The sequence below is a fragment of the Zerene cesonia genome, chromosome 27, assembly GCF_012273895.1.
Source record: "Zerene cesonia ecotype Mississippi chromosome 27, Zerene_cesonia_1.1, whole genome shotgun sequence".
Classification (NCBI taxonomy): Eukaryota; Metazoa; Arthropoda; class Insecta; order Lepidoptera; family Pieridae; genus Zerene; species Zerene cesonia.
The window spans coordinates 1,894,036-1,919,364 of record NC_052128.1 but is presented as its reverse complement, the minus strand read 5'-3'; the positions used below and the strand labels follow the sequence as shown (position 1 = coordinate 1,919,364).

The 25,329-nt window shown below is 33.1% G+C and overlaps 1 protein-coding gene across 1 annotated transcript in view; it reads left to right on the top strand.

Moving 5' to 3' along the window:
• LOC119837489 (head-specific guanylate cyclase) overlaps positions 1 to 25,329 on the top strand; it is a 93,022-nt gene that overhangs the window by 43,201 nt on the left and 24,492 nt on the right. The window contains exons 5-8 of the mRNA XM_038363081.1: positions 1,199 to 1,359; positions 2,299 to 2,507; positions 4,369 to 4,553; positions 14,938 to 15,116. Of these exons, the coding sequence (XP_038219009.1) occupies positions 1,199 to 1,359; positions 2,299 to 2,507; positions 4,369 to 4,553; positions 14,938 to 15,116 (734 nt within the window). The remainder of the gene's footprint in view (positions 1 to 1,198; positions 1,360 to 2,298; positions 2,508 to 4,368; positions 4,554 to 14,937; positions 15,117 to 25,329) is intronic.

Genomic DNA, 25,329 nt, shown 5'->3' with positions numbered 1-25,329 from the left:
AGCCTTATAAATATATATAGTGACATTTTTTATATTACTTCTAATTACAACCTATTTTCAAATAAATTTTATTGTTAAATTATTATAAAATGACTGCTTATGTACCTTAATATAATCATAGAATAAAAGTATCAAATACATACTGATATTATAAAGCTGACGTGTTTGTTTGTTTGTACGCGCTAATCTCAGGAGCTGTTGGTCTGATATGAAAAATTCTTTCAGTATTATATAGCCCATATATTGAGGAGGGCTATATATGTACCACGGTCGTAGCCGGGGCGGACCGCTAGTCCTACTAATATTATAAACGTGAAAGTTTGTAAGTATGGATGTATGGATGTTTGTTACTCTTTCACGCAAAAACTAATGAACCGATTGCAATGAAATTTGGTACGTAGATAGCTGGACAAGTGGAATAACATATAGGCAACTTTTTATCCCGATATTCCTACAGGATACGGACTTACGCGGGTGAAACCGCGGGGCGCAGCTAGTAATATATAAAGAGATGATTAACTTCAAAATGTTTTGGAATTTAATTTACATTCATGTTTCGGTAAAGCTATACAAGAAACTCGCGGAGAACTCGAAACGTTTTTATTAACAAAAGTTTGTTAACAAGTGAAATTTTGAATAACAATGCCAAATTCGTTTCATTTCATTTACTGTTTTGAGGTTATACGCGAACAAATTTGTTGTGTCTGTCAGAAAGCTGTGAATAAGGTAATTAGAGTTGTATGCTGTGTGTCATAAAGTTTGTTTTCTTTGTTTCAAAGTTAATTGTCATGTAGAAGTCAATGACAAGCTCGATAGTCTCAACCTACTGATAGAAAATGAAAGCAATGATATACTGAATTAGTACAATCCTACTAATATTATAATTGCGTAAGTTTGTAAGGATATGTGTGTGTGTGTGTTAGCTGAACAACTGGAATAACATATTATAGGCAACTTTTTATCCCGATATTCCTACGGGATATAGACTTACGCGGGTGACCGCGGGGTGCAGCTAGTATAATATAACTGCATACTGCTGACATGGGCACATTTATAAATTATTTGTAAAATAAAAATCATACACACTGCTTTTCATATCTTATTATGTCTAGATATAATTGATTTATGCCCAAAACTGGAATTTAATACATTGTTGTCAACCAGTAACTCGATATTTCAATATTATTTCTTGTTGCAGGTGTATGCACTAAGGACTTCATGGCGAAATTAGGGGAATATTTAATTTTAACAGCGTTTTCACATAACTGTCGTTTAGAGAAAGCATTCAAATGTTTAGGTACTAACTTGACTGAATTCCTCACTACATTGGACAGCGTTCATGATGTATTACATGATCAGGTATGAAAATCATATATTTTTTATAGTCTCTGTTATATTGATGTGTAAATTTATAGGCGTACTAGCTGCATCTGGCAAACGCTGTTCTGCCTTACTCTTATCATTTAGGGGTATGAAAAATAGATGTTGGCTGATTCTCATAGATACCGGATAAGCACAAAAAATTTCATCAAAATCGGTCAACCCGTTTCAGAGGAGTATGGTAACGAAAACTGTGACACGAGAATTTTATATATTAGATGTATTATAAAGCTATTAAGTTGGTAGAAATATTCGCTTACATCTAAAAATCAATCAATGTCAATCATTTTATAGGCCTAATATTATAAATAAGTAAGAACAAGGCTGTCAGAACATCACAAAGGATCTTCGATCAGTCTAATTGACAACTAAGTGCTACTATGTTTAATGATATTATTTACTTGGTAATAGGATTTGTTTTATGTCACAAAAGCCTATCCGTTGTGATATGGGAAAATAGTTAATGTTACAACGTGTATGTATATCTTACGTTTCGAAGCCACGCCACGAATATTCCTGTGGTCTTTCTATTGTGCTATAATTTTTGCAACGCAAAGCTAGGGAAAGGACTGGGAACGCTTCCTTACAAATTTCGTGATGTAGGATATTATATATTAGGCTCGAGCGTTGTCGGTGTTTCGATTTACATATGAATTCATACTTTATAATGTATTTGGAGGCCCGTTTCCTTTTCCTCACCCGTCCCAGTCCATTCCTTCTTTCCAGTCGTTAATCCATTCCTTTTCCCTTATCCCAAAAAAGCGGGCAGCGCATTCGCAGAGGCCCAACCTTTGTGAATGTTCATGGGCGGTGTTGATCGCTTACCATCAGGCGAACCACCAGCTCAGTTGCCCGCTACTATGTACTATCGTATTAATATTTGAATACAAATTAAAATAACAGTTAATTCTTTCTCAGGACGACGTGTTCAAAGATGAGAGTACAGATACAGAAGCGGCATTCGTTTGTACATCGCACGCGGGCAATATCCAACTGCATCTGACGACCGAAAGTGAACCCGTGGCTTACATGCTGGTTGGCAGCTTGCGAGCGATCGCCAGACGCTTGTACGACACACAGGCGGAGATAAGACTGATGAGTTATACTAATGATCCTAGGAGGTTTAGGTAAATAAAAAAAATAAATAAATAAATAATGTGTATTATTAAGCTGTGGACGATTCTAGAACTGATTTCCCAATTGTCTTACTACTCAGTAAGTATTTAGGTCTTAGGGTTTGACTTTTTATATTTAAACAAAAAAAATATGTTGTTAATTATGTAGTGTATATAATTTGATCGATCCCAAAAACGAGGGAGCTTATTTTATAAGATTGTTGAACCAACTTTCTCGTTTACTAATTATCTGTTGAAAACTAATATGACAATAAGACTCAAAACTTCTAGAATTTACTCAAGTTATTCTATGCTTATTTATATATGTAAGCTAAGCATTTGCACGTAATGCAGGCGTGGGTAAGACTGATGAGCCTCACTAATTACTAATGATCCTAAGAGATTTAGCTGAGTTACGGTTCTGTCGAGTTAATCTGTGGATTTATGTCTGCATTATCCACAACACCTGCATTTATGTTCTTGATTCGTAATAATTTCGTGCATGCTGTATGAAGGGCTAAGATTGTTGCATTTGGAATGGTAGAAAGTTTTTTAAGTCGTTTCGTTGATAAAAGCATTCCGACCGAGACTTCAGCCGCGTAGTAAAGGAAAAGATAGTCAAGAAAAGAAAGGAATAGATAGGATGGTATGAGGGGGGTTACCGTGTCTGTGGGATAAAACTACCTATCTCCTTTATTGGTTCTTAAACCCTCTCTCTACCAAATGTCATTAAATTGGTGACGTGGTTAAGTCGTATCTCTTTTTCACGACAGTCAAACAGACAGAGTTACTTTCACAAATTATTGTAATATTAAGTCGTGACCTATAAAACCATTAGTCGGCTTGTATTTAAATAAAATTAAAATAAAAATTGCTTTACGATATAACATCCTACCACACGATTTATTACTGTTAGTAAACGTTTTTTTAAATATAAACGTATTTTAGGCACTAGTACAAAATCAATTTTTACACACACGAATTACGAATAGGTTTAAAATATCTGTACCGTGAAATCGCATTAGTAGACGTACATCACTGTCAACTACCCTCGCATTGAATGTTAAAACGAAATCATTGATTGGTCCATTAATAACTAATGCGCTACAAGCACAGTTGAAACCAATTCTAAACGTGTTGAAACAGTATAATTGTAGAATTGGGTTCTGATATATTATTCGCTATTTGCCACAATCAGTGACAGTGATTGATTCGCTTAGTTCAATTTTACTTATGCGTGTTTTTGAAGCGAATGTACGAATTGGGACAAATTTTTAGGGGTCATTAATCGATGAGAACTTACACGCGATAAAAAGCCTATAAATTATTTTTAAAGCAACTGCACTGTTTTATAATTAAAAGTAGTTTTGTTGTATCAGATTTCTAATTGAAGTTACCAGAATAAATACAAATTATAATATAATAAAGAAAATAATAAATGTTGAACTGATTTCAAAAATTAATTCACCATTAGAAAATTGCATTATCACTGAAGGACATAGACTATGCATATTCCACGGGTGAAGCCGGGGCGAATAGTTGTACAATAATGCATCCTCTTGCATGCATAATCTTAACCAATGTCGTGCTCACTGTTGTGTTGAATATAATATTAAGTTTATTGTTATTACAACATTTTGTTGGGAAATTATTTGAAAATTATAATGAGCTTATTATAAAACGAGTTAAAATTCATGATTAATATACGTATGATGATTTTGGGGATTTATATAATTTAAAAAAAGAATACGAATACTAAGAACTAAATTGGATAGAAACAGTCAATAATCCTTCGATACCTGTCGATAATTGAAGTTTGTAAATTATTACAAACTAAGTTCTATCTTCATTAATGTAGAGTACGTTTTCTCAGATACGAAATAAATGCCGTACCACTACATCAGAAGTCAAAAGAGGAGAATTGTGAAGCCCAGAGCGAAGCGGTGTCGATTGCCACATCCACCACTGCAAGCGATCTGAAGATCGGCGTAGCATCATTCTGCAAGGCGTTTCCATGGCATTTTGTTACTGACAGACGTCTGGAATTAGTTCAATTAGGTAAGAACTTCAATTTTTTTTATCAATTCCCAATAGTTTTTCTCAACCTTGGAAGTAAGGTGAGTTAACAGAAACGATGGCGAAATGTGGAAGGTACGATATTAGATACTACGTTATATTTGAGTGGCTAGTTTCTGTTTTATCCGGACGTTTTTGCAAATTGAAAATTTTAATAAGAACAGATTAATTATTACACCTAAATAATATTTATATAGATGCGAACTCGATGAGAATAAAAATGGTTCAGAGTTTCATAACGGATTTTCAAAGCTGATAAATTGTAGAAAATTAATACTAACAAAGCAAGTATAGCAATAACTTGAATCAAAAGTTTAGATAGGCTGAACAAAAATATGGTATACTTGAATATAGTGTCTTTAATTGAATAAAATTACCTTAGGATCGATTTAATAACTTTTATAAAAGTGTATCAACGCCTGTCTAACGTCACGAAATAAAATTCAAAATTTCAATCACTATGTTGTAAATAGTATAAATGTTATTTATTGCATATAAATGTTTGTATCCAAAACACGTTTTAGCTGAAAATATTGATATTGATTTGCAGAGTTTTAAGGAATTCCTTTTTCTGACTAACGGTTTCTGAATGCTTACAATTCAATTATCACATTTATTAAATGTTTAAACAATTTAGGCCCATAAGAAATAGATGCGATGATTTTATAAGTCCTTAATTAAACATGTTATTTTGAATGACGTCATTGCTCGTTTATTTTAATAAGTTTTTAAGTAGAATTAAAATTGAAATAAAATGCGCAAAATATCGCTGCACTTTTAAACAAATCGCTTTAAATGTCCAGCTGAAATTAATATCGTAAATTGATGAGCTATATAGATGTTTTGGATTATATGTAAACTTTTTAATGGTTTTCGCAATCATTTTTATCAGGGTTTTTAAGAGCAATTCGCTTGTTTTACATAAGAATCATTGCATTATTGTGAACGCAAATGAATTTAAATCCTACTAATATTATAAATGTGAAAGTTTGTAAGGATTTGTGTGTGTTTGTTGCTCTTTCACGCAAAAACCACAGAACCAAATGCAATGAAATTTGGTACGTAGATAGCTGGATAGCTGGAATAACATATAGACAACTTTTTATCCCGATATTCCTACGGAATACGGACTTACGTGGGTGAAACCGCGGGGCGCAGCTAGTCCATAATAATTAACTAAAATAATACGCACTGCTGGGATTACAAAAGTAAAGTGTTCTCATTATCATTTATCTCTTGTCTTGTCTTATCTTTATCGTTGAATCTTTTCTTATAGCTCAACACAAGCCTTAATTACAATTATTTTTTTTGAATAAGCCCCCACTGTGTTCCGTCCAGCCGCTATTGTGAAGGGGCAACGAGTGTCGGTCAGTATTCGTCTGCGACCCCCTCACGTAAGCGCAAGGGCAACTCAAAACAAACATAGAATAACATGTATAAGATTTTTATTATAATAATTATGATAAAGAAATTAAAAACTTTTAACGAATTTTAAACGCGATTTATTCATTATATTATTAACCCGACGTTTCGATCACATTAATGCACAATAACAGCGAGCGTGGTCACGGGAAGACTGACTGACTGAATAAATCGCGTTTAAAATCCATTAAAACTTTTTAATTTCTAACTGTTTAATACTCGCGTTAAATCAAACAAGAAAATACTAATTATGATAAATTTTCTGCGAAGTGTTTTTTATTCATTATTATCATAAATGTAGACAGGTACTACAGGTATCCTACTAATATTATAACCGCGAAAGTTTGAAAGACTGTATTAAAATTTGCTACTCTTTCAGGCTGTCTGAATGAAATCTGGTACAAAGATAATATATTATAGTCTAGTATAGCATATAGGGTACTGTTACACGACTATCACGTGAGTGAAGCCGTGGACTCCAGCTAATATCATCTAAAGAAACTTTATTTAGAAATATGATTGCTCTTTCATGGAAAGTACTCAATGGTTTTGGTTGGTATTGCTTATGTAGATTGATAATATACAGTATTATTATTCCACGATTCGAGGCTACGGGCTGAATCTAGATGAGCTATAATGTTAAAAAAATATGAACTTATTTAACCAATAATAAGCTTTCAACCTCCCCAGACGCTTGATGCTTCGTGAATGGTTTGTGGAATTATATTTAGTTAAGCATGTATTTTAAAAAGCGTAGGATAACTTTTTGTCATATGATTTTCATCCAAATAAATGAAAAATGCTTCTTTTACGGTTCTGAAATTTAGAAGGCTTGAAGTATAATGGAAATGTTTAGTGGTATTAAAAACTACCTTACTGCCCGTGGCTTCACCCGCGTCGTCATAGCAAAAGAAATATATATAGAAACATAGTCCCGGGTTTGCCTTGCATTCTTCCCGTTTCTATAAAATGTCCTGGATAAAATGCCAACATAATATACCAAATGTCATCCACATCGGTTTAGTAGTTTAGTTCATTTATACTATCAATAAGAGATATCAATTGCTATATCAAATATTAACGTAACGTCACTTAATGTCCGCGACAAAACGTATTTACGTAACTTTTATAAGAACCTTTATTGGTTTAGAGTGACGTTGTTCAACAAAATCGCTTTACATTCACATAAACTTTATCAAAACTTGTTATCTATATGAAAATCTTTCATTAAAGTTGGCAACGCATTACGTCACGGGCGCCTCAAATCATTTTAGTGTCAAGTGACTGACATACGCTTCTTACTGGTTCAATTAACTGAGTGACGGGCTTCGAGCTTCGTGAATAGATGTTAAGTTTGTTCGTATGCACGCTATACACGTTATTTGTAGCGAAAAACTGCTAGAAAATTGCTAATTAAACTGGTAAATTGAAGATTTCATGCACGTTTCAGCTAGGGTTATCAATACTTTGAATTTCACGTATACTTTTTTTTCATTTTATAGTCTTACGCTTTTTTTAAAGTGCTAAGTCCCAAATAGGATTTTTAATTAACAAAAGTTTTGCTAGGGTTTTTCTGGATTCAAATAAACATAAAACTTATGTGGTTATTATGGACGTAGGGTTAAAATATATACAGGAATGGGATTATAACGGGCATTTATTTATTTACTATTATTATTACTTGTGATATTTATAGGAAACTAAAGATCAGAGGCTATTTGTATCTTGTGGCGACACTAATCTTGCATCGCGCAAGTAAAATTTTTTCAATCCTTATCCATATATACAACTTTCAACATTATCAGCCGATGACTTATCGGGCAGCTAGACATGTAGGTCGTCGTGTGGTCGAGAAATTTCCTTTTCCAAAGGCGGAAAGAGGAATTCCACTTTTTTTCCTCCACAATCCACATTCTACACAATTATATATTACATAGTAGTTCGGACGATACTCGTCATTGATCACTTAGAGGTTCACAAACTACTTTGAGATCGGTTTTCTTGTTGTTTTGAAGGGTCCCCAATTATTTGACTGCCAATCAATTGTAGTAATTAATTCAGTGGGTAGAAGATACAAAATTCCTTGGCTCTAATAAATTGTTAATTGTACATCTTTTCGTTTTCCTCTTCACCTCTATTTTAATTAAGTTTGGGACAGTGAATGAATCGGATGGGGCTTTAATTTTAATTGTGTATATTAACCGACTTCAAAAAAAGGAGGCATCAATTGAACCGTATTTGTGGTTATAATATAAATAAATACCATAAACTCAGTATTATACTTTATGAATCGATTTTTATGATTTTTTTTCTATTTAAAAGCTGGTGCGTCACATGTGGTCATTTTTAATACTTCTCTAATTTTGACAATTTTAAGGCGGTTTAGTTTCTTGGTAAAAATAATTATTTAAGTGATCATTAATTGCTTTCACTACGATAGATCATTCAAATTCATAATACATCCACATATGACATTTTATAAAAAATCTGCTTAGTTAATTTTTGAAAGAGCCCCAAATAACTATCAATCAAAGCATATTTTCGTATTCATTATAATTAAACAAATTCATGTTTTAAGTATAGAATTTTTTTATACTGTATCACAAAAAAAAAAAACTAAAATTTATATGACTACACGTGTATTCTCGCCGACCTTCACACATAACTTTCATATTAACAAGATACACCGTTTCTGTATACACAAGACAACTATTTAGTAATCTGTGACAAGGCGTTTTGGCGCGAACTGTCATTGCGGGAAAACATCTATTCCCTTGCTAACATGTTAACATTGAAACGATTATTCGATATCTACATTGTTATAGTACGATGCGAATTTGTCTCAAGCGTGATGGAGAGACGCGTGATTTTGTTAGTGAAAACGTGTTTGGTTTGCGCACTGATGGTTCGCTGTCGCTTCGCGTTTGTATTATGAAACACAAGTAGGATTAAGATTGAAGATTATCTCACAAAATTTCGTAAAATATATGCTATAATATTACGTATTAATAAATGAAATTCTTATACATAAATTAAGAAAAAAGCATATATTTTTTTCTGAGGATAATTAAACTATATTCACGATAAATAAATTAAGAATGAAATGAAGAAAAAAACACAACCCTGCATAAAGCTTTGGTTTCACATCATGTCGGTTATAACAAAAATTTCCTCCGCCAATAGAAAACGGAAAATATATAACAATAATGTATTTTAATGAAACACCAACATAAATGCCGTCTATTTACTGATTTGGTGTCAAGAAATGTCAAATATTTTGAATACCCGAGTGATTCATAACATGCATTACAAATGCCTTTACGGGAACACACTAAAATGTCCCAAATGTACTGCAGTCCTATAAATATTACCGCACGAATAAATTCACGGGAAATAAATTTCTTTTATCTTATGCTGATATTTTTATCGATTTTTTTTTTTTGTGCTGTTGTTGGTAATTTAGTGAAAAAAAACATGTAATGCGGAATCCGTATTTTCAATGAATTTAAATGTCAACTTCTTTTACAAATTAGTGTATATGTATATAAGAGTAAATAATATACTGGGTATTTTTAGATGATAATATAAAGAAGCGGAGGCGAGCCGGTGTTGAAAATTTTAAATTAGTTGAATATTTAGAGGTATAGGTTCTTACTTTTACGCTGAATTCGCAATAGAATAAATGCCAAAAGATTGCGTTTTTTTATAGCTCAATGCAATTTATATACTAAGACTTATTCAGAAATGCATTTATGTCTAAAACGAAATATTCATGCATGCCTTAAATTGATCATAATTAGTCATCTTTTCGTTTTTATTTATGCATTATTTTTATAAATCATATTATCTAACATTCCATCAAAAGCTTTACTCCATTCAGGGATAAGACGCACACTCGAAAACATAGTTTTGTACTGCTCACTTATATGTATAAGGTGAGATAACACTCAAATAGAGAGACTTTCATTTCTGCACTCATAAAACAAATGCCAACGTTTAAATAATTGAAACAGACAGTAAAGTGCTAGTCCTTGTAACGCGACGTGATCCTTCGTGCTGAGTTCTAAGTTGTAAATATTTTATTAGAGAAAGTGCAGCGACAAATAAAATTTAAAGGCAGCTGCAAGAATGTATTTTAATTCCAGCACTGCGTTGTTTTACTTTGAACATTGATAGAGTTGAAAATAAAGGAAATTATTAAGAGATGCTAGATTACAGAGTGACAATCCACAGTCGTTCACCGAAACCGTTCGGATATGTAAATAGTGCAGAAAGTATGGGAAGAGCGAGCCCGATCTGCATACGCCATGTTGTTACCAGCTCGGGACACTGTTAAGGCTGCCGCACACATGTTATGTTATATTGTGTGTATGCTTTTATATAATTACATTAAGTTTGTATAGTGTATTGAACTCTAGTTTGTTGGTGACAAGGATTTTTATAGTTACAGCCTTTACAATTTCACTAAGTCGATGTTTCATGTTGGACACTAAATGATTATATAGTTTCTAAATGATTTTTAAATAGAAAATAAATAAGAAGATATAACTAAATAACATTGGAAATAAAAAAAAGGTAAAATACACGATTATAAATGATATTATATCTACTGGAAAGAACTATGATTATATGTATAATAACTATGATAGGTGGCTGAATCAAAGCTGAAGCTTTAAAAGCAAGTTTACAGAAGTATTCATCGTCACTATCTCACCATAAACGACTAATCGAATATTTATAGTGCATTTATCTGCACATGTGGATAACATCACCACTGATTAAAACGGTGCCAACCCGCACTTGGCCAGCGTGGTGTATTATGGCCTGAACCCTCATAGGAGGCCTGTGCATAATATAAATGGGCTGATGATGATGATGATGATGATGAATGATGATGATTTATGGTTGGGTTGGATTTGATGTAACTCACTTATTTTATAGTAAACGTGTACTTATACTATTACCATGCACATAAATCTCTATAAAAATATCTATCATTAACAGTTTAAATGAGAGATAGGATTATCCGGATCGGCTTGTCCAAAAACCGAAAAGTTTAATTATATTCTAAATCTGCCTACATGTATACGTGCTGGATATATCCAGCGCGAGCGTAATGGAGCAAAAAAACTTTATAAAGGGTCTGAGTTGCCTGAGGAACAAATAGTAGTTATAAATTATATATAAATACATTTCAGGCAAGCGTGGTCTTGCAGTTAGTATGTCTTTATTCCTTTGATATAATCTGTCCTGTATAAGACTGTTTGTTTGAACAGTTATTCTCGGGGATGTGGTTCTATATTAGAATTAACTTGTATTTAATTATTGATGATTGAATATGAATATAATGATGAGATGAATGAAAAACGGAATAATATGGCGAGTGCACAAAACCTTACCTTAGCCAAACTGCTAAAAGCAACATCTTCCAGGCCACCATGAAAATAAAGGACATTGTCTTGAGTTCATAATTTATCAAAGAATTACTGTGCAGAGAAAAATTACATTAACAATTATATTAAGAAAAAGATATTTATTTTGAGAACAGTGGAATGTGTGTGAGTCAGCTGTATATAATAAACTAGCCGTTCGCCCCGGTTTCACCCGTGGAGCATATACAGCTTGTGTGATTCAATTAAGTTGCAGCTTTATATTGATGAAATATTTGTGTTTTGGCCCAGTGGTTTTTGCGTGAAAACTTTACAAACCCACAAAAATACAAAATTTTTCTCTTTATAATATTAGATTAGATTTTATTTATCACCTCATTTATTGTATTAATTTCACAAAAAAGAAGCGAATGATGTTGATACATAAAATGTTGTAAAAAACGCAGTAAATCTTTTAACCAATGAATAAAAGGAGGACAATTGAATTGCGTGTTAACTTTCTTATTAGCAGTTTTTACACGCCGTCAACTTTATAGCTGAATTTAATTGTTACGAGCCACAGATTTATTGCTTTTCTTGGGGTCAGTCGTGATTAAGGACGCCTTAACTGATTTATTTATACGTAAACTTTATTTTATTTGAAAAGGGTTGAAGTACACATAAAATTGTATTTATTTATAGAATTCTTCACTGTCCCACCACATACACAACAAACACACATGGATATACATGTATCTTCCCGTATGGTTCGTAACATATTTTCAATTATGAAATTAATTATCAATACGACGTAAGTTTAGAGAATCGTTTGATGAAAAAATCACAAAATCAGTCAAGTGATAGTTGGACTCATGACACTACTAGTTCCGTACAAATAAGCTTAAGATCCAACCAACCAACTGCGCCAACCATAAACTTCGATTTTTTACTAGATACTATTATAGCGGCAACAGAAATTGCTTTAAGAAACTACCTTAGGGGGTGAAGTATGACTTCAGATTCTAAAATAGGACCAAATGACTATGTTCTAACAAACAAAGTTCACTGAGTTATCGAGAAATTAAACGTAAAAAGTAAGAGCCTCCCTCGTTTTTCTGCACGTCGATTAAAAAGTTAGTAGGGCGCAACGCAATCGTCACGTATAAAATATTCACCCAAATTCTGTTTTCATATTCCTCAGATGGGAAGGTTACCTTGAAGGGTCGTTAGAAAAATCCAACGCATTACGTAAAGCCTGGCTAATGATCTAGAAGATTCCATCGTATTGTTGTTTCAGGCTAAGAATAAAATGATATTAGGTACTATAGTTATGTACTCAAATTCAATTGAAAAAAATCATAGATTCATTTCATAAAAAGAGTTTCTGTAATATTAAATAACAGCTTTTTACTGAATACATAAAGATTTATATACGGTCTAAGTACGAAAAATGTATCATTACAGTTGTTGTCTGTCTGTCTGTTTGTACCGGCTTTATTTATGGAACGGCTTTGCTGATTTTGACGGTTTCGCTAGCAGATGTAATAAAGAATAAGTGAGGGTTTCCTTTTAAAAACCGTTATCGAAGTGTACCATACACAGAGTATTTTCTTTTGTTTGATTGATCGCAGGTATTTTACATTTAGAAATTAAACACTTCAACGGATTTAACGTGTACCATGCAACCACTTCATCTTCAGTCCATAACCCTCAAGAAGTCAAAGCTTTATAAGAAAATATAAAAGGAATATGAAACGTCTCTCAATATAATTACAGCGAACATTAGCAAGTAAGATATACGGTATTTCTTATTTCGACATCACTTGCCTGTTTTTGCTACAGTCCATTTTCTCCAGACCCTATGCGACACCGCAATTCTCCTTAATGAGGGTCCCGGGAGTTCTTTCAACGATTTTATGGCTTGTTTTTTCAAACTGTACAGAAAAAATATTTGGACTCTCAACCATTAGAGGCTGTGTTTATTTTTGTGTCATTTTGTTAGTCTGTGCTAGCTATAGTTTGAACTAGCCTTCTTTTTAACCTAGCAAACTTTTAAGTAACCGCCTTTGAATGTCTTAACTTCGGTAAAATAATAAATATACACGATATTAAGGTTTTTTTTTTGTTATTTTTATATAACTATAAAAAAATAAATGTGAAATGGGACAATGTTATAACTTCTAATATATAATGACTTCGAATAAACATATAACGGTGGAAAACTTAAAATACACGTTTCGCGCGATTTATTCAAGCAATTATAATAGGCTCAACTTCAGATGATTTAATACGGGTTTAAAATGAGATTTGCGAGTGTTTGAAGCGAACCGATCTTTCGATTTGGAAGTTACGGGGCTTTCCTAAATCATCTTATTGTTTAATTCGACTCCGTTTATATAAATTATTTGACGTTGACAAAAGGTATTGTTCAATTGTGTGAAATGAAATGGCTTTCAAAAATTATCTGTGTATTAAATATTTTTTCAATCGTATTCGATTGAAAAAATATTTAATTTAATATTACATGTTTCAAATAATAAATATACATTTTTCTCTAAGATTCGTTTATTTTACCGTGTTACGTATACGTATGCCATGCTTATATGTAGAACGATAAATATATTTTAAATTAAAATTGTTTTAAAAACAATTCAAATGATCGCACACAGTTCATGCTTTGATAAAGTTGCACTTTATAGTTAAAAACATCTATATCCGTACCTTTTAGTTGAAGTATAAAGCATATGAAGTATTTATTATCGTCTCTTGTGAGACATGGGACATATTGTGCTTTTATTATATTGCCTTATTTTATTTTATTTGAGACTACATCACGTGATTGAAAATCAAACTTCTAGTTCCTACATACGTATATAATTTAAAGGGGAGAAACAAGACCCAATAAACAATATAAAGAATATACTCTTAAATTAGCCAGTGTACTCGCATATTATAATAATTGACCTTTCTGCCTAAACTACACAAACAATTGAAGTATTCAATTACTATGTTAAAGGCTTTATATTGTAAAATGTATTTTACATAGAGGCAAAGTGTATATCTGCATAGCTAATCTGTCAAGTAAAAATGGATCATACTTTCTCAACAGAATTCCTAGTTTAGTGCTTGTCTATAAAATTAATCACGGTGTTAAATGTCTTATTCTAGTGGTTTTTTTTTTCTTTTCTGTATGTCATAGTGGGCAGCTGAGCTGGTGGTTCGCCTGATGTTAAGCGATCACCACCGCCCATAAACATTCGCAAAGGTAGTACCTCTGTGAATGCGCTGCCCGCTTTTATGGGGTAAGGGAAAAGGAAAGGATTAACGACTGGAAAGAAGGAATGGACAAGGACGGGTGAGGAAAAGGAAAACGGGCCTCCGGCTCCCCCATTCACCATACGAAACACAGTGGCATGCCACTATTTCACGCCGGTTTTCTGTGGGGGTGTGGTACTTCCCCGGTGCGAGCTGGCCCAATTCGTGCCGAAGCGTGCTCGACTCTCACAATAAATATTCTAGTGGTCGTTATTCTTTCATATATTGAAATATACTTCAATATGTAACTATGTTCACAGGAGCTGGATTCATGCGCTTATTCGGGTCCCATCTATCATCACACGGGTCTGCTCTCAGCACCTACTTCCGAATGCTGAGGCCGCGGAGTGTGCCCCTGGACTTCCGCGAGATACTGAAACGCGTGAACACACCTTTCATGTTCTGCCTCAAGGTGCCTGGTTCAGGGTCATTGGCTGAGGTGAGTGAAGAAGCTGAATTTAACATCCTTAGTGCGGAAAATGCGTAGTAGGTTATATACATAGATTTACGTATTGTACAAATGGCAAATGTGATGTTGGGTTAATTCTTGTTGACATTCGTAAGTACCTCTTTGGAGCTAAAGAAAAGCTTGGAATAATTACTGCGCCTTGGATTTTTATCGTACACCTATGAATGACCAGGACATTTAAAAAACTTTGCACTATCTATTTGACAATATTTTCAGAAATTATTAATAATTATAACTGGAAGATACTTTTATCAGAACGTGTCAAGTGTAATACAAACAATACAATACATTTCATACCGCATTTTATCTACATTACCACTGTTCGAAGTGGTGAAGGAAACTATAAAGAAATCGGCACGTCCTAAAATCAAAAGTTCGATGTCATGTCATATCCATCAACCGGCATTTTGCCTGCATGGTGGATTATGGAAGAGTCCTCATTGGATGCTCCATGATAAGGATACATAAATAAACTAATGACGGTCTCAAAATAAACCAATTATTATTGCATGCTACCCTCAAACAAATTAACGCTAGACTATCATTATTTCAGCAAACAAATTTCCCGGAACTCGCTGACAGTTAATCATCTCATTAAAAACTGCAACCTAAATATTTATACTCGAAAATTACGTCATGAAATTAAATTAAAGCTTATACCTGAATATCGGCTGTGAGTTCAGAAATTTGAACGCGAGCCAATTTTGCTAGCCCGAATTTGAAACGGGGTATAATTTTCATTTCTGTAAAAGTAATGCCATTAACATTTGTGGTCAAAGGGAGTAGATTTATAGCGGTGTTTATGTACTGTGGTAAGGTATGTTGGGTGTGGTTAAGGTATTTTGTTTGAGTTACAATACAACTTTTGCTTGCAGATGTATTAGGTACGGTTGTAATTCGTATGATGCCGTATTGTTGATAAATTTCTACTGTATTATTATCTTGAGTTAAACCATTGTAAATGACACGGAAAATCGTATATTTATTAGAAAATAAAGTGTATTAAATATGCGAAATCTCCAGCATTTAACGAATTAACGAAGTAGACAATATGTCACTTAATTTACTTACTTTTTTGTGCGTATTTGTTCATACGTACATCATTGTTATATGCAATTCATATATTTTAAAAAATCTAGCAAAGAAAATATAATATACTCTTTCACACAACAGACATTAATAAAGTACAGAATTTAAAAATCACGTTTCGAATGCAAATAATTTGAATACAAAATTTCTGCACAGACCAACTTTCCAAAACATTACTCCAACTTTAATTAGGGACCTTAAAAATGGATTAATTTATAATGAGCAATTGTTTCCTCTAGGGAATAAATAAATCAACTGAGTTAACATCGGTCGGTTTTTCGCGAATTGTGTTTGACTAGGTGTCGCTGTCGCTTCGCTTGCGTTTTAATTTTTATAGATAGAGTAGTGTTTTGTCTTATATAAGTGCGTAATGATAATGATAATGATAAAAACCGTATTCTATGTTACTACTAATTGATTTAAATTTTAACAAATTCTTAAGATCAGTTAGAAATTAATGAATATAATGCCATCCATTAAAAAATATCATTTATTTCCTTATACTGCTGTTTAAATTACATAAATGCAATAAATGACAATAGCTCAATCTTGACCGGACTTATTAAGAAGAAGCATATGTGTTTATGTATGTATGTTTGTAATGTTCTTACACAGGAACTACTGGACCGATGGCTAACATTATTTCACCGTTACAAAGCTGCAACTTCACTGTGTGATATAAGCGATATAATATGTACCATTGCGCATGTGACTACTAAGATTTTTCGGTTCGTCTGATGATAAGCGATCATCATCGCTGATGGTCATTCGCAGAGGCAGTTCTTGTTCAAATACGCTGTCCATATTTAAATGGTAAGGAATATGAAAAAAGTCGACCCAATTAGTGCGGACTATTAACATTACATAGGATACGAAATTATTTCGACAGTATGCTTTTCTTACTCTGTGCTTCCTTCTCATCATAGCGTAGCGCTGCCTGTCAACTTAGGAACTGCCAACCTGCCAGATCAAATTTATTATTTCATTTTAAAGGTTCGGAGAGACATTTCGTGCCATTTATCAAGACTCAACACAATAGAATGACCAGTGTAATTTATTTAACATAATACACAAATTAAAACGATATTTATGATATTACAATGTTATTTTAAAAACATCATGAGTTATGGAATAGTAAAATAGCATCTGTATAATTGCTTCACAATGTTTTTGTTAATATAGACAACTTTTATATATATATTTCTTAAGTTTATGTTTGTAAAGTGTACTACTATCAAATTTTATCTCTATATGATCAGCGGCTTTGGAGATTTCGTGATGAGTGAATGACCTGCCTTGCCTTGACCTTGCCTTTATTTATAAATCGTTAGCCAGTTGCTTAACAACGATAAATTATAAAGCTTACTAAAGGAGAAGGTACAAGACCTCCACACAAGATTGGCGTGAAACAATAATGCGAATGCTACTGGTTTACGTTTGATGAGTGCGGGAACTGGAAGCTATCGTTTTCCTCACCCATCCCGGGCAATTCTTTCACACCGTTAAAAGAGGATAGCGCATGGGGTAAGGCCCTATTTCTGCAATTAATTAAAGGCGGCGGTGATCGCTTACCAAATGTCGACACACCAGCTCGGCTGCTCGCTTGGCTTATCTTAAAAAAAACTATACGTTTCCTTAGCAGCACTATTGCCTTGATCATCTTGTTTCAGCCATAAAAACTTTATCAAGATAAGGCTTATACGAGAATAGAAGAAATTTCGAAATAATTGCTTAATATAAAATGTAACCGTGGAGAAACCAGCTTTATCTCAAAACAAATGTTCAGATTCGTGTAACAAAATTAATGCTACGATATCCGTATTAATCAAAGGAAGCTTCAGGCGTGTATATAATAACAAACATGATTCACAAAACCGCATGTTTCCATGTAGCTACTAAGTTAATATCATCCCAAAGAGAACGGAATTTGAAATAAATTTTCGTAAGCCGTTGTGATCTATCGAATATTTCAACGTAAACAACTTTGAAGAGGCCATTAGACGTGCTTATGTTTCAAATTCATCCTTGTTATAAAATTATTTCGTAACGTCATTTTTAAATGAATTAATTAATTGTCAAGGAAGATGTCTTATTTATGTTCTATACTGAATATTCTTGCTAAAAATAACTCTTGCTAACGTGAAATAGCGAAAAAACAAATTAATTATGTTGCGTACGTTGAAATATTTACGAGAAATAATCCGCCAAATAAATTATACAATGATAAATACTTCGAACACAACAATAAAATGTACGGAACAAGGAATGATACGCGAAAATATTAAAATTCGAGCGCAGAACGGAATAAATATTTCTTTGAAAATTCCTACAAGGAGGTCGCTTATTTTATTAATTTTACTGACGGCTTTGCGCCATATTTGAGGTTATATTTTGGGAAAAGAATTCTCCACACATTATCGCTTCTTGCGACTTGAAAATAAAATTATATGTAAATATTCTCTAGCACTTTTAGTATTTATTAAACTTTGCTTAATTTCTCGAAAAATTTGGAACTGATTATTGGTCTCAAAATAATGTAATTGTGCGGGTTTTTTACAAAGTATGATGGGGAAATTTACCCAAAATATATGAATGTTAGTATTATTATGTAAAAGCGCAGCAGAGAGCTCATTCGCCAGAATATTATGAGTTACAATTTTAACAAATGACATATTTATGAATTGTACATGTATAACAAATTGTTATTTCATTTTTGTTCCCAAACCGATGGTTCCCAATTATCAGCGAATTTTTTAATAATGTATTCAGTTTATCATGGCGGAGTGCGGATTGGTAGCTATGACATGTTTAAAAATTTGTTGCTCATAAGACATATCGGTTAAAAAATATTCAGCATGAAGAATTAGTTTCCCGTAACTTTAACGATATATTTATTTGCTATATAAGCTTGAACCAAACTAGGTAACGGATACAACTTGGCGCCAAATTTCGTTCGAACCCTTGTTAAATTCAATTCCATGGGGCCAGTGCTCAAACATTCATCCACTAATTCAACAATCACGGCTCGATGTAATTGAATAAAAATATTTGTCCAGGTATCGAATTCTGGGAGCACTCGTGCATTGTGACGTATCCAACCCTCTCCTCGCCACTTCACGAGCTCCACTCCGTTCTAAGGGACTATTTGCTTTGCTCCGGATTGGTTTTGGACACGATTTGCGGACACGTGTTGCTTGAATTGTATTAACTTTGTAGTGGTCATTGATACCTGAAGGGCTAAAGGATGTACGAAAAAATACAACAAAAAAAAAATCTTTCGGATCATCAAATACTTCTAACACTTCTTAGTGATAAGACCGCCCAACGAATTGAAAATTTTTTTAAAACCATGTTATTTTTAAGTGTTTTTTTTTATATGTTTCTTTGTAACGTTTTCACACAAAAACTACTGGATTAATTGCAAAAATTCTTTCACTATTAGATAGCTGCGCCATCATTAGGCTATATGTACCACAGGCGAAGCCAGGGCGGGCCAATAGTTAGCCACTAGAGAGTCTTATTATTTTTTTTGTACATTGCTTTGTAGGAAATCTAAAATTAGTCCATGTATTTTGGTCTATATTACCTATCTATCGTGAAGTAAAGGTCACTGCGAGCGGGGTTGACAAATTGGCTATCGTGTGAAGGTAGAACCAACGTAAATCGTGTCTAGGTCAAAGGTTTTATGGAAACAATCTAGGTTTTTCACTAATCAATTAATGAGATTATGTGTAAAATATAGGGTTAGATAGAATATTATATATCAGAGTAGAGGTATGTACATAAAATACGTTTTTAGAATATTATGTAAACGGTAGTTTGAATCAATGATTATAATATTTACGGAAAGTGATTATTGTTAAAATCTAAACTTATAACTGGCCGCTTAATACGAAACTCCTGTTTAAATATATTAACCACACATCGTTAACTTAAGTAAAACATAAACATAAATTAAGTTTTAATTAACCGAAATTCTTAAAATCGAATGGGGGTTCTTAATTTGACTGTATTTTCATTTTGGTTTTTGGTTTTCAAGGAAGATTCTTATGGATCCTTGACGGACCGCTTGTATCTATCTATATATATAAAATTCTCGTGTCACAGTTTTCGTTGCCATACTCCTCCGAAACGGCTTGACCGATTCCTCTGAAATTTGGTAAGCATATTGGGTAGGTCTGAGAATCGGCCAACATCTATTTTTTATCCCGATATTCCTACGGGATACGGACTTACGCGGGTGAAACCGCGGGGCGCAGCTAGTAAATATATATATATCTCAAAGGGGCCTGACTGACATAGTGATCTATCAACGCATAGCGCAAACCACTGGACGGATCGGGCTGAAATTTGGCATGCAGATAGATGTTATGACGTAGGCATTCGATAAAAAAAGGATTTTGATAAAATCTACCTCCATGGGGATAAAATAGGGGATGAAAGTTTGTACTGTGACATTTCATAAGAGCGTGCGAGTGAAGCTGCTGGCAACAGCTTGTATAATATAAAACCTAATATCTCGCTCAAAAACACACAGAACACAGAATAAAGATGTTCAACTCCAACATTGCAAATGCATTTTCATTAGCGAAAACAAAAGAAGTGAATTTTCTTAGAAAATTCGAGAAGCAAGTCCTAAATCTTAACACACTCTCGGTGGATGTTTGCGGCGATTCTGAGGGGCGTGGATCGAAACGAATCGTTAACTGTGATTTGTTCAAGTCAATTATGTACTAATGTAGCTAGGGAATAAACATTGGTACATGTCGTTTTTAGAGTTACGTATATAATACTTCGTCCGTCCGTCCTGTCCGTCCGTTTTCACTATTATAGATTTTTTTATAATTTGTTGATATAGCCGCAACAGACTCTCAAAATCTCTAAAAATTTGCACTGTATGTCGCTATCACAACCAATAATAAAAAATTAACGATAAGAAGTAGGTAGCAAGGTAATAAATAGGATGGGTGATGAAAAAATTTTGCAATTCTTTAGCTTATTTCTACGGACACCAAGGGTCGCAAGCTTGATTCGCACTTGACTGATTTTTAATATTTAAATTGCGTTACATTCCATAAAATATAATCTTTATGTATTTATGGTTAAGTATTTATTTAGTAAGGTTAGTTTTTTGTGATTGTAACAAGTATTTATCTGTCAATACTTGAATTTTGGTCTTTACTGTTATAAAATTAAGAATGTAAAAGGGAAAGTAATAAATAATTCCTATTTATCCTACTAATATTATAAATGCGAAAGTTTGTAAGGATATGTGTGTGTTTGTTGCTCTTGCACGCAATAACTACTGAATCGATTGCAATGAAATTTGGTACTTAGACTGTTGGACAACGAATAACATATAGGCAACTTTTTATCCTGATATTCCTACGGGATACGGACTTTCGCTGGTGAAATCGCTTGTATTTTTATAAATAGATATTTTCAATATCAATGTGCAATGAAATGCTTATATATGAATAAAAAGAATAAATTAACTATCCATAATGTAAATTACAGCTGAATCAGTTGATCTATATACCAAAATAGTATTCAAGCCAGGCCATTGCAGTACAACATATACATTTTCATACATTTGCATAACCTAAACATTTCACAAGCACATTTAAATTGGATTCCTTCCAACCGCCGCAGTGGTGAGTAATGTTCCATTTCTTATATTCAGTAAACGAAACCTTCTGGCTCATTCATCGATCGTTGGCGTACAAAAACTAGTTCGTTATTATTGTTACGTAAACGTTATTAATTATCCTTTATAGTAGAACAGAGCGCAATAAATTTTTGTTACGTAAATAACAAATTAATAATGAATTTGTAAACTAGAAGGTCACAACTATATTCAAATCCTTCCTAATATCCTACTTCCTACTAATATTATAAATGCGAAAGTTTGTAAGGATGTGTGTGTGTGTATGTGTTTGTTGCTCTTTCACGCAAAAACCACTGAACCGTTGCAATTAAATTTCGTACGTAGACAGCTGGACAACTGGAATTACATATAAGCAACTTTTTATCCTGATATTACTACGGGATACGGACTTACGCGGGTGAAACCGTGGGGCGCAGCTAGTCATATACTACTAGTAATATTATAAATGCGAAAGTTTGTAAGAATGTGTGTGCGTTTGTTGCTCTTTCACGCAAAAACTACTGAACCAACTACAATGAAATTTGCTACGCAGACAGCTGTACAACTGGAATAACATAAAGGCAACTTTTTATCCCGATATTCCTATGGGATACGTACTTACGCGGGTGATACCGCGGGGCATAGCTAGTATTATAATAACAGCCAAAGGAAACAAGCTGTTGTAATACCTAATTATGTTTGTCGTTGTCCTAATTTCGAGTATAATATTAAAATATTTAAAACATTTAACATTTAAAACAATGTTAACCAATTATACGACACTACCATTAATATAAAGGCGAGAGGTTTGTTACTCGATTTGGCTAAGTAGTTTATTATAATAAATATCAAGTACAATATTAAACAAGTAATTCAATAAGTGTCAAAGTTTGAAGTATCAGAACAGAAAAATAAAATTGCGACCATGTACCTAAGAACCCTTGGATTCTATCTTTTCAAAACATCTTTCACCGCTAAAAAGCACTATGCTTCTTATATTTCCTGAGTGATGTTTATCAAAGACTATATCTATATAATTTTGAACATTATTCTGTAGATATATGTATTCTATCTACGTCACTTAGCATTAATTGTATTGCGTCTGAAGCAAGACGGAATGCGCTCGTTAACTTAGATTTGTTCCAGCAAATTGGTTTCAAACCCTTTGCTATGTCTAACTACAGTAGCACATTAGCGGTCTATCAGTAAAGAAGATTTTAAACCTTTTTAATATAGTCTTGTTTTTGTAATGTGTGTGTAGTGTTTCGCAAGTTGTATGAAAGCGAGTTTGTGATTTTTAAAATGGCATTGATGATAGTAATATCAGATATCATTTGACTTGTATTACTTAGTACATGTGTTTTTTCTTAATTTTAACTGCGTTTCTTGCAATAACGATTGAACTATTTTACCGCCAAAAAAGAAAAGACGCTTAAAAGATCAAATAAATACCTTTTCATTCTTTGAATCTAAATCGCTACATTTTTAAGTTACATACTATAGTTATACTATACACTAGCGGTCCTCCCCGACTTCTCCCGCCTCCAAAATTACAAACTGTTCAGCGCTATACGATTTACTAGTATAGTATTTTGTTATCTGTGGTCCATTAATTAATTGAATGTGTACATATAACAAATGATAGCCATTCAAAAGATATTAAAAGTATTTCGCTTATAAAGTTAAATTTACAGCAAAATGGCCTATTTATCAATGTTATGTTATTAACGGTCACAGGACTTCAGAAAATATGAGGCAATCAGGAATGGTGCATATTTCATATACGCCCCTTGCCCTCACAGTGTCGTAGAAAACAATATCACGTAAATGTCGAAACAAAACTGCTCTTCAATGGATTTAAAACGCGATTTATTCATTATATTATTAACCCGACGTTTCGAACACTTTACTGCGAGCGTGGTCACAGGGAGACTTAATAATATATTTAATAAATTGTGTTTAAAATCCGTTCAAAAGTCTTTAATTTCTAAATGTATAATACTCGCGTAAAATCAAACACAAGAAAGAAAAGTGGATAAAAAACATTTATCAATCAATCTTTATGAAGGTCCAATTCAAAATGTCAAACTTATGTTTTTGAATCGGTTAGTTTGTTTACGTATTTCATTATTTAAAGAAATAAATACACGCGTACATACAAAGATACATTTATGGATATATTTGCCAATACTGATGAAATTGAGTAAGATATAACCACGATAACATAATTCTATACATAGAGTAAGATCCCAGAGCCGTAAGACACAACTTATTTTCTAAAGCATGTAACTTTCGGTTCACAGTAGTATCAGACATTTAAAAATAAATTAAGTCCATATATTTATTCTTAGAGCTTTAAAGCGTCTGATAAAAGTTTTGGCTCATGGAAAGCGTCTGATTTTTTTTATATGACTTCAGAATAATATTCTATAAAACATATATAAAAATCAGTCATAAAAATTTAAGTTAAGTAACTCTGATTTTTAGTCACCTTTCTCACCTGGTACCTGCGCAGGTGTCACCGGGCAAGCTCCACAAACATTCAGGTATTAAAGAGTACACAAGAGACTACCGTGAACTGAAAGTTACATGCTTTAGAAAATAAGTTGTGTCTTACGGCTCTGGGATCTTGGACTAACATGTATTATAACTAGTTTTAAAAACAATAGCCTCTACTTGTCAATCACGTGTTTCGTAGAAATAAGAAAACCGAAAACATCGTTTATCCTATTGTCCTGGCTTTTATATAAGTTATTTATCGTGTTATTTCAGCACATAAAGCAGAGAATTCCGTCCCGTATTGGATCTGGCAATAAATTTAAAAGGTCTTCTCACGTTTGCGAGTTACAATTTATGGCTCATCGAAATGTTTTTCTACGAATGTACGCACTGTTGTAGTTTGTATCATAACTGTAAATTACCAAGATATATATGAAAAAGTTGCTAGAACAATTCTATTCTTATGGCTCAGACTTTAAAAGACATAATACTTTAGAAAACAGCATTTATATAACAGAAATTTTAAAGGAGACATTAAATTTACCCTCGCATACGAAAGCTTTAACCTACGTTCAGAAATGTAGTTTTATAATAAAAGAATGTCCTAAATACAACACTTCTACAATATATTATGCAGTTATATAAAAATTTCCTTCGAGAAACTACGCATTGCAGTGGAGAAACCAGTTTCAGCCTTGTAAGTTTTTAAAATATTTTATTCGTGCCTCTGTTACGATAAAATCCTAAGTGGGTCAGATTGTATCAAATATGAAACTCGGCTTGTATGCTATGTATCTACATTAATATTATAAAGGGGTAAAGTTTGTGCGTTTGTGAGTTTGTTATGATGTAGAAGGTAATCTTTGGATCTATTGAACCGATTCTACACATTCTTTAACCTATAGAAAGCCACGTGGGTAAGACGTAAGAAGTATTGTGAGTCAACCC